General features: G+C 36.3%; 1 protein-coding gene across 10 annotated transcripts; it reads left to right on the top strand.

The window, feature by feature from the left end:
• Window positions 1-89: 89 nt before the first annotated feature.
• Window positions 90-9,089, top strand: LOC108065093 (G protein alpha q subunit). Of its 10 annotated transcripts, none has more exons than XM_070212260.1 (10): window positions 90-180; window positions 622-1,335; window positions 3,765-4,319; window positions 4,450-4,634; window positions 4,691-4,845; window positions 4,975-5,103; window positions 5,680-5,809; window positions 5,872-6,025; window positions 6,328-6,435; window positions 6,938-9,089. In XM_070212260.1, the coding sequence occupies exons 3-10, from the start codon at window positions 4,202-4,204 to the stop codon at window positions 7,018-7,020; spliced, it is 1,062 nt and encodes a 353-aa protein (XP_070068361.1). In that variant the 5' UTR covers window positions 90-180; window positions 622-1,335; window positions 3,765-4,201; the 3' UTR covers window positions 7,021-9,089. The 10 variants fall into 10 exon arrangements, with proteins under 10 accessions (XP_070068361.1, XP_070068363.1, XP_017008468.1 ...); XM_070212262.1 differs by having other exon boundaries at window positions 108-180; window positions 806-1,335; XM_017152979.3 differs by lacking the exons at window positions 4,975-5,103; window positions 6,328-6,435; window positions 6,938-9,089 and adding exons at window positions 5,336-5,464; window positions 6,089-6,196; window positions 6,658-6,861 and having other exon boundaries at window positions 113-389.
• The last annotated feature ends 144 nt before the right edge of the window (window positions 9,090-9,233 follow it).

Below are 9,233 nucleotides of genomic sequence, written 5' to 3'. Positions count from 1 at the left end.
CAGTTTTTATTCCATCAGAAGGTGTCGACTAATTTTCTAGTCCCTAGTAACGATTGCAGTCCATCGATACATCGATACATATACATCGTTCATCGGAAAAACACACTTGTACATACAAATATCGCATACGATATTTCGTTCGCAGAATGAACGGCGAGTTTTTTAGCTAAATTTCCAATCGTGAGTGAAAAAGAATGGTCAAAAGATAGGCGGAAAAGTTTGCTGCCGGCTGCGACAAACATATAACACCAAAGCGTCGAAATAAACGCTCTTGATCGCGACCAAAATGTTGAACAACGTTTTCTGCCAACACATACATACACACGCACATTGTGTATGTACCAACGATGTGGGTGTGGTGTGAAAAAAGTGAAGAATACTAAGAAAAAGTTAGTTAGTGGCTAGTTTGTTGCTAGATTCTATGTGCTTTTTCGCCCCCGAACGGCGAACTATTCTTATTTGGGTCCCAACGGGTATCTTGGATAGTTTTCGCTTCCGGGGTGTGTGTTTACAGTATGATGATGATTTTCCGGAATGCATATTCCTTTTTTCCACCCCCTCCACCCATGCCACCCCCCCAGTCGTCTCTTTATCTCTCTGTCTCTCTTCTTTTACTTGCAGTTCCACTGCATACAGAAAAATAAACAAATACAAGAAGCATAAAGTATGCAGAAAATTAAATACAAAAGGAGCCACTGAGTGTTTCGTGTGAAATCAATTTGAAGACCGTCGTCGTCGCCGTACATACTTTTCCGTTTCAATTACACTACAATGAATATTTGTTGAAACTTCGTTGCATTTACAGACTGGTGTTTAAAAACAACAACAAGAAACGACAGAAAACAACAACAACAGCAGCCCTCATACACACGAAGAACCAGAAGAAAAAACTATATATATCCACATATATATAAATAGTATCATATTTACATTTAAAGGAAGCCGAACAGACGTAAACGTAACTTTTATATTACAAAGCACCAGTAAAAATAAATAACCAACTACACACGTTCCTTAAAAACAAATGTTTTCCAAACCGCAAACCAACTAAAAACGAAATGCTTTTGAAATTAATTTAAGCTAACTAAATATAAAAGGCAAAACCAACCAACAAACCGCAAAATAAAAACGCGTGATTAAATTAAATAATTTAAAAACATACCGAAAATTCGGCAGGGAACCAAAAGCAAAACTCACGATAAGCCCGGAAACCGAAATTTCATACTTTTTGTATAAAATAGTGCTAGCAAAAACCAAACGAGGGAATCACCGGAACATCTTTTTGGAGAATCTCGCCTCAATATCTTAGAACCCGTGTCTCCGCAAAATTGTTAAGTAAGTAATAGAAAAAGTAAATAAGAAACTTAAGATCTGGAATTATTTTTAACTCGACCACTTGTTGCCTGGTATTATTCTTTGGGATCTCAAAAAATCGATTTAGGAATCAATCGAGGGTGTCTTTTCCAACCGAAATCCGTTATGGTTCTGTAAAAGCATAAAAGTAAAATATCAGTCATGAGCCATGTTCATTTCCTTTAAGCTAAAAGATATGTAAAAAGATCCAAAATAAAGTAAATATCTTAAATAAAACCTAAAACCATTAAAAATTACTTCTGAACGAAGGTTTATTATAACTGTAATCATGGAGATTTTTCCCACCTAAGACTTGTTATCCTTCATTAAAATCAGGGAACGTAACTGTTATAACTTTTATTTTAAAAATCACACTTTAACAGTTATTTTCTGATTTGTAAAGTAAAACTCAAAGAATAACTGTTATTTTTTGAGTTTTATAATAAAAGTTGACAAATAACAGTTATTCGTCGTGATCAAAAATAAAACTCAAACTTGATTTATGGCGATTTTGTGGGTAAACAAAATTTTAAAAAAATATAGGTATAAAATATGTGCGGTTGCCTTTTTTAACAAATTTTTAGTAAGTTATAAAAAGCACGGGTATCATGTTTTTTTTATATTATTTCATTTTTTCAAAAATGTCAAGGAAATAACTGTTATTCATAAAAATCAAAAAATTAAAAGTTATTTTTTGAGTTTTATTATAAAAATCAAAAAATAAAAATCATTACGGATTTGTAAACTACAATGGCTAATAAAAATTGTGGTGTATTTAAAAAATTTTTAGGACCTTTCGAAGTGCGTGATTTTTTTGTATGAAAAATTTACAATAACAGTTATTTTCGTTCCCTGATTAAAGAGAGAACTAGTATTCAAAAATAGTTTCCCTTCAAATGATATATGAAGGGAAACTATTTTTGAATACTAGTTCTCTGGATATATTCCATACATTTATTTTTATTAGGGATTTCAAAATATCTTACTATATCTAGCTCACGATTACTCCAGGGCATGTAAAGTGAGGATTCGATAAGGTCTCAAAATCAGTAACAAGCTGGCATTTCCGATCTAGAATCGGTTTTTAGAAAACGGACTGCAATAGGAACAGCCCACTCCAAAAGAACAGTAGCCGTCTAAAGATTAAGAAGACAACTCAAACCTTATCTCTGACTGGTTTATCATAAGCATATACATATGTAAGGCAGATAAGACCAGTTCTCGTTGGGTTACTCTCCCTCCGATTTGGTGGCATGATATATCTGGCAAACTATTGTTAAAAAACGCTCCATTGCGCCAATTGCGTGCCCCTGCCCCTGAATTTTGCGGCTACTGCTAATTAGATTTTGTGGCTTTGCTCAGCGAGAAATGTTTTCCCGAGTGCAGTCCACTAATCCTGGTTCTGAACCGGCTAGCCATGACTTTACAAAGATCTCCGCATTCTCCCACCAACGCCCGCCATTTCCCCCTGCTGGAATTTTGTCAAAAATATGGCTACATATTCCATCGATATTTGGTAGTGTCCACGTTGAAAACCTTACCTCGGCCCGTGTCAATGTATTCGCCAACAAAATTGGATTAGCAATCACTCGATATATGAACAGTGGGCAGGAAAAGAGAGGAAATAGCTACGGACTGCAGGTTATAGGCTATATTCTATAGGCTTGCCCTACGCTGAACCCATGAATGAACGACATCGTTGGGTGGACCAAAACATATGGAAAAAATATATAAAAATAGTCTAAAGAATCGATTGAAATAGAAAGTTTAAATTATCAAATAAAAATAAATCCTTGTTTTGTTATTAACATTTTGTAAAATGATTTACTGACCTCTAATTTCCTTGAATAATATTAGTTGATCATAAGTTGAAAGAAAATCAAGAATTTTGATATCGTAGAGGCTAGTAAAATGCTCTTGTTGTGATCTAGAAATTTACGCCAATTCGATTTACCTGGGATTCCTTTACCCAGCTCTTTTAAATCGAGATTGGTTCACTCGCATAGAACGAAGCCATATATTTACCAAAATCAGCTTTCTTGCAATGAACCTGACTGGGGGCCATTGGGCGAACGCTTCCTCATCTATTGGCACCTGGTGGAGGGCGATCCCAGGTCTGCGCAGAGAGAGCCGACCCAGACCAGAGCCAAAGCCAATGCCATGGCCAGAGGAAGCCAGGGGTAGCCATGGGTAGCCATGGGCCATCGATGTCCGACGTCGTCGTCATCGACGTCGCCAGCTTGTGGGGCAGGCTAGCAAATATGAAATGTTAATTGCCAGCACGGGACACAACGTGGCGAACTCTCGTTGAGCTAACAACTCTGGTGGTCCGTAGAAGCCATTGTTCCATAGATCCTACGGTATATGCATTATGCAAGCCAGTACTAAATCAAAGCTTCGCCTCTTTGCAGATGTTCTTGGATCGTTCGATGTGGTCTTCGTTCATTTGTAGCCATCACTCTCAACCTCCGAGTCACCGAAATCTGGTCAAGGACTTAGCGTAGACCCGAAATTAGCAATAGCAAAAGCCAAAGAGAGCCTGGATCGTGAGCGGCGGAGGAGATAGGATCTGCAGAGCAAGCAACGCCGAAGTACAAATGTATCAATCGAAACTGTAACAGAATCTGTAACTTGGAACGGGTACAAAGCACTTCCCTTGGATGAGCACGCAGCTAGGACACGTTGAATTCAGCGCCCGCCACACAAGCAATTAGTTAGGCGACCGAGGGTCCAGAGAAGGGAGTCCAGGAGACCATCCCACCATTCAAACAGCATACATTTTCTATACGAAACGGCCTGTCGAGCGTAGTGGCAGCAGCACGCGAAAGCGTCCATAAATCTAGTTAGCATGGAGTGCTGTTTATCGGAGGAGGCCAAGGAACAAAAGCGCATCAATCAGGAAATCGAAAAGCAGTTGCGCCGGGACAAGAGAGATGCGCGCCGCGAGCTTAAACTGTTGCTGCTGGGTAAGTGGAACATGGCACATGGCACATTTTGATTGCACTTAGCTTGGCTTAATGCAATTGAAGGCGGCTGGCTAATTGCATTGCATGCCCGGTATTTATGGCTATATATTTTCCAATCCTATATCCCCAGGCACGGGCGAGTCCGGCAAGTCAACGTTCATCAAACAGATGCGTATTATCCACGGCAGCGGCTACTCGGACGAGGACAAGCGTGGGTACATCAAGCTGGTTTTCCAGAACATATTCATGGCCATGCAGTCAATGATCAAGGCAATGGACATGCTGAAGATTTCCTATGGTCAGGGAGAGCATAGCGTAAGTGGAATCCAGTACATGTGCGATATATCTTAAAAAACTAAAATCATTAACAGGAGCTGGCCGATCTGGTGATGAGCATCGATTACGAGACCGTTACCACGTTCGAGGATCCCTACTTGAATGCCATCAAAACGCTATGGGACGATGCTGGCATCCAGGAGTGCTACGATCGTCGTAGGGAATATCAGCTGACTGATTCAGCCAAATAGTGAGTTACCCGTTGACATGCAAACGGAAAGGATTATATATTCTTGCCCAGAAATCACCCCACAAACTAACTGTTGAGACTGAAACCACTGACTGTGCCAACTAAATAAATTATCTTGTTTATGTATAGTTATCTGAAGGATCTCGATCGTGTGGCTCAACCTGCATATTTACCCACTGAGCAAGACATTTTAAGAGTTCGTGTGCCGACAACAGGGATAATCGAGTATCCCTTTGATTTAGAAGAAATCAGATTTAGGTACATACCACCTTTTTCACATTATTCAATTGCATGTGTCTGATTTCTCGTTTGGTTATGGTTCGATTAATTTTATTTGTTAACTAAAATCTTCAGAATTCCTTTAGCGCATGTCTTTCGAGGGACGTAGGTAGGGCCATCTGCAAAGTTAGTGGACTGGGACGGATTGTAAAACTATTCTAGGCTCGGTTATTGTTTACTTTCCTAAAATCTATCTATTAATCTAATTTAGCTACTTGAGCGACATAGCTCGAATTGAACAGGCTGATTACTTGCCAACTGAGCAGGATATTCTGCGTGCTCGAGTGCCGACAACTGGCATTCTTGAGTATCCATTCGATTTGGATGGCATTGTGTTTAGGTATCTATTCAAAGTATAAAGCGATAAATTACTGAGATGGCTAGTAATGTAAACGGTGATGATACAGCTAGTAAAAGACTATTTCGTATTTGTATCAGTTACTAATATTATTTGTGGCTTGCGCTTTTAGAATTCTATGCTTTTATGTTTTGCTTTAAATGTAAGTGATCTTAGTTAAAACTAATTATTAATAAAACAACATTTCTAATAAACAGAATGGTGGACGTCGGAGGTCAGCGATCCGAGAGAAGAAAGTGGATCCATTGTTTTGAGAATGTGACATCAATTATATTTTTGGTAGCGCTATCGGAATACGATCAAATCTTGTTTGAATCTGATAATGAGGTATAAAAATAAATCTTTTGGCAAACTGTGTTGCAATTATTAACCTACTTAATTATTTTCAGAATCGAATGGAGGAATCTAAAGCTTTATTTCGTACTATAATTACATACCCATGGTTCCAAAATTCGTCCGTTATTCTTTTCCTGAATAAGAAGGACTTGTTGGAGGAGAAAATAATGTATTCGCATTTGGTAGACTATTTTCCTGAATACGATGGTAAGTGTTTCGAATGTTAAAAGTGGCCATAATTATGTACGATTTTATGCGCCGATAAACCAGGTCCAAAGCAGGACCACGCCGCGGCAAAGCAGTTTGTTTTAAAAAAGTACTTGGCCTCCAATCCAGATCCCGAACGTCAATGCTACTCGCATTTCACTACGGCCACAGGTGGATTTTCACCTTATGTACTTAAGCTCTTTGTAATTGCCTCAAAATGCAAAAATCATCCGTAGATTATATGCTAGTTCCTGTAGTACCACGCTAGATGTAACATTCTATTTGCCTTCTTATCAAAATAGGTCCTCAGCGAGATGCAATAGCGGCCCGAGAATTCATACTGCGAATGTTTGTAGATTTAAATCCAGATTCCGAAAAAATTATCTATTCTCATTTCACCTGTGCTACAGGTAAGTGTTTTATATTGGTTTGGTGTATGTGATAAGATGTGAATCGGATGTGTGGATGTGATTCTAATTTTCAGCCTAAAAAGTGTGGTTAAAAGGTAAAATATGGTCTGTACAACATTTGCATTTGCTTTTGCCGCCGTTCGATAGTAGCGTATTGCTAGTCAAAATACATAAAACCCAATTAAACTGATTTTAATAAAACGATGATCTCTTGGTAAACAGATACCGAAAACATCAAACTTGTGTTCTGCGCTGTCAAAGATACAATTATGCAAAATGCACTTAAGGAATTCAATTTGGGCTAATCTGGCATCGAGGATTTCAGGACTAACGGCAATGCTAATGAATAATTTATTTATAATGTATATGATTTGTTTTTCAAAGTCCCTCAATAAAAATGCAATATAGTCTGTTAAATATCTTGAATGGAATGTGTGTGCACTTTACCATCAAAAATTTATATCACAAACACAACTAATAAACTTTTCTTTCCTTTCTTTAGATACGGAAAATATTAGGTTTGTGTTTGCAGCTGTTAAGGACACAATTCTGCAATCGAACCTTAAGGAATATAATTTGGTCTAAACTGGATTTGGATCGAAAAACTATTTTTGTGATTTTTATACAAACACACATACACATTCATATAATTCCTTTTTCGCATATTTACTAAATATAAAAGAAGAATTGAGAAGCGAGCGAATGTGGCCGAAAATTAGGCATTAATTAGACCCGAGAAAGTTTCTTACGTTTGTAACATCAGGAACCGAAAATTGTAGCATAAATAGAATACTAAACTGAGATGGTAATGCAGCATCAAGAAGATGATGAAAATGATGTATACATTTTAATTTGAGAGAAAAATAACACAAAATCTGGTACAGGCTGACAACAAATAATCAGGATAAAGTTTCTTCCTTTGCACTACGAATATTTTGAATCGTAGAAAAATAAAATATATTGGAACATTGTTAGTCTTGTTATCGGACAAAGTTTTTTAGAAAACAATTTTGTGTAATGTAACTCTTTCGGCAAGGAAAACTCCTGAAGGTTAAAAAGACAGTAGGCAGAATTGGGATTCAATGAAAAGTAATTCTGTTTAGATTCGAGTAAACCACAAAGTTTTTCGGATTTAAGTCCGAAAGACTGCTGAGTGTGTTACCCTTCCACAAGGAACTGTATTTCCTTCAAAATATACGTCCGAATTATTTGTTGTCACTCTGTAATATTCAAATAAATTTATTACTATAGTAACTTTTGTAATAAAAACCAAAACAAAAAATATGAAACGTAAATTTAATCAAAAGCTTGATAAGAACAACAAACTGAAACAACTTTGTCGTACTGAAGCATAATAAAGCAACATTTTACTAAAATAACTACAGAAAGAAAAAAACAAAATTTTGCGTAAAGAATCCCCCGGAATATATATATTCAAAGAATTATATATGCTAGAAGTTTCTTATTAGAATTTCTGGGCATATAAGGCGTGTAAAAATAAAAAAAAGAAAATGATAAGCTGATAAAATGAATGAAAACGAAATCACAGATAATACTGTATTTTTTAATAAGCTAAACCGTAAATATTGATACTATTGTTTACCGGAATATTTAACTATACATGCAAACAGATAATATAATAATTCATAAACGCATATGTAACAATTACAAAATTGATTAATTTGTATCGAGGCAGCCCAATTCATTGTAAATTACGACTCGTATTAATACCATGAAAACTAAAAAAAGAAACATGCAATCCAAGGAAAAAGAAAGGAAATGAATCCGTAAGAGAAACGCCATTTACATGGAGCATCCATTTAAATAATAATACGTGTTTGTAAAAATGTCGATAACCACCATGCAACAACAGCAGAATCCATGCAACTTATTGATATTTAATCAGACATCAGGTCAAATCCAATCAAATGCGATATACCACTGGTCGAGAAACATAACTATCAGAAGGGAAAGTTTTGCTCTCACGTACTTTTGTTGCCATCAAAATTTCAGTCGAAACATTGTTATCAAATATAGCTTGATTTTCGTACTTTTTACATTAACTTTGTTAGTTGTTTGCTTATTTTATAGATCTTAATGTATGCAACAATGGACACACTTTGCGGCTATCCAAACGATCGATCCTGCCAAGTGCGTTCAGTGTTTTGTTTTTGTTTTTATAATTTTAGTTTAATTTAATATACAAGGATAACTAAATGAGACGCACATAAATAGAAAAAACCCATCAACAAATTATTTATGTAAAAATCCAAATAAAAACAATTCTACTCTACGCATATGTGGAAACAAAAAAATAATAAAATTAAAAAAAAATGAAACGTACATATATGTAAAATAAATATGAAGCAAAATGTTTTTCATAATTTATTACACTTATTTTGTTCAACCGAGATTCCCTCAACTCATCAGTTGGAGTTTAGTTTAGTCGGGGCCACAGAAGAATCGATACTTTGGCAAGCGTCTTAGCAGAAGACACTACGCCTGGAAGTGGAGAATTGAGAATCCTATAACCGCGCATAACCAAAAAAAAACAAACCAATACGCATCTTAGTTTAAGTACGATTCAACAGTGTGTTGTATAAAGCTTTAATCCTCGTAACCACATCTAGTAAAAATAAAGTAATTAAACCATTTTTATGAGTAACCAATGGATTAGCTTTTAAAAAGCTTCAATAAGTCAATGTGTATTTTAAAACATGTAGCAGAGCCCAGGGAGCCAATGTGTTTCTAGACCCGATTTGAATGGATATGGAAACGGTTTAGGTTCTTGATGCGAA

This window comes from Drosophila takahashii, chromosome 2R (assembly GCF_030179915.1).
Source record: "Drosophila takahashii strain IR98-3 E-12201 chromosome 2R, DtakHiC1v2, whole genome shotgun sequence".
NCBI lineage: Eukaryota > Metazoa > Arthropoda > Insecta > Diptera > Drosophilidae > Drosophila > Drosophila takahashii.
This window is presented reverse-complemented; position numbering and strand designations above follow the sequence as displayed.

Coding starts and splice junctions, on each gene's coding strand:
- LOC108065093 (XM_070212260.1), top strand. CDS start 4,202: ATGGAGTGCTGTTTATCGGAGGAGGCCAAGGAACAAAAGCGCATCAAT. Junction 4,635..4,690: donor ATGGTCAGGGAGAGCATAGC/GTAAGTGGAATC, acceptor AATCATTAACAG/GAGCTGGCCGATCTGGTGAT. Junction 4,846..4,974: donor CTGACTGATTCAGCCAAATA/GTGAGTTACCCG, acceptor GTTTATGTATAG/TTATCTGAAGGATCTCGATC.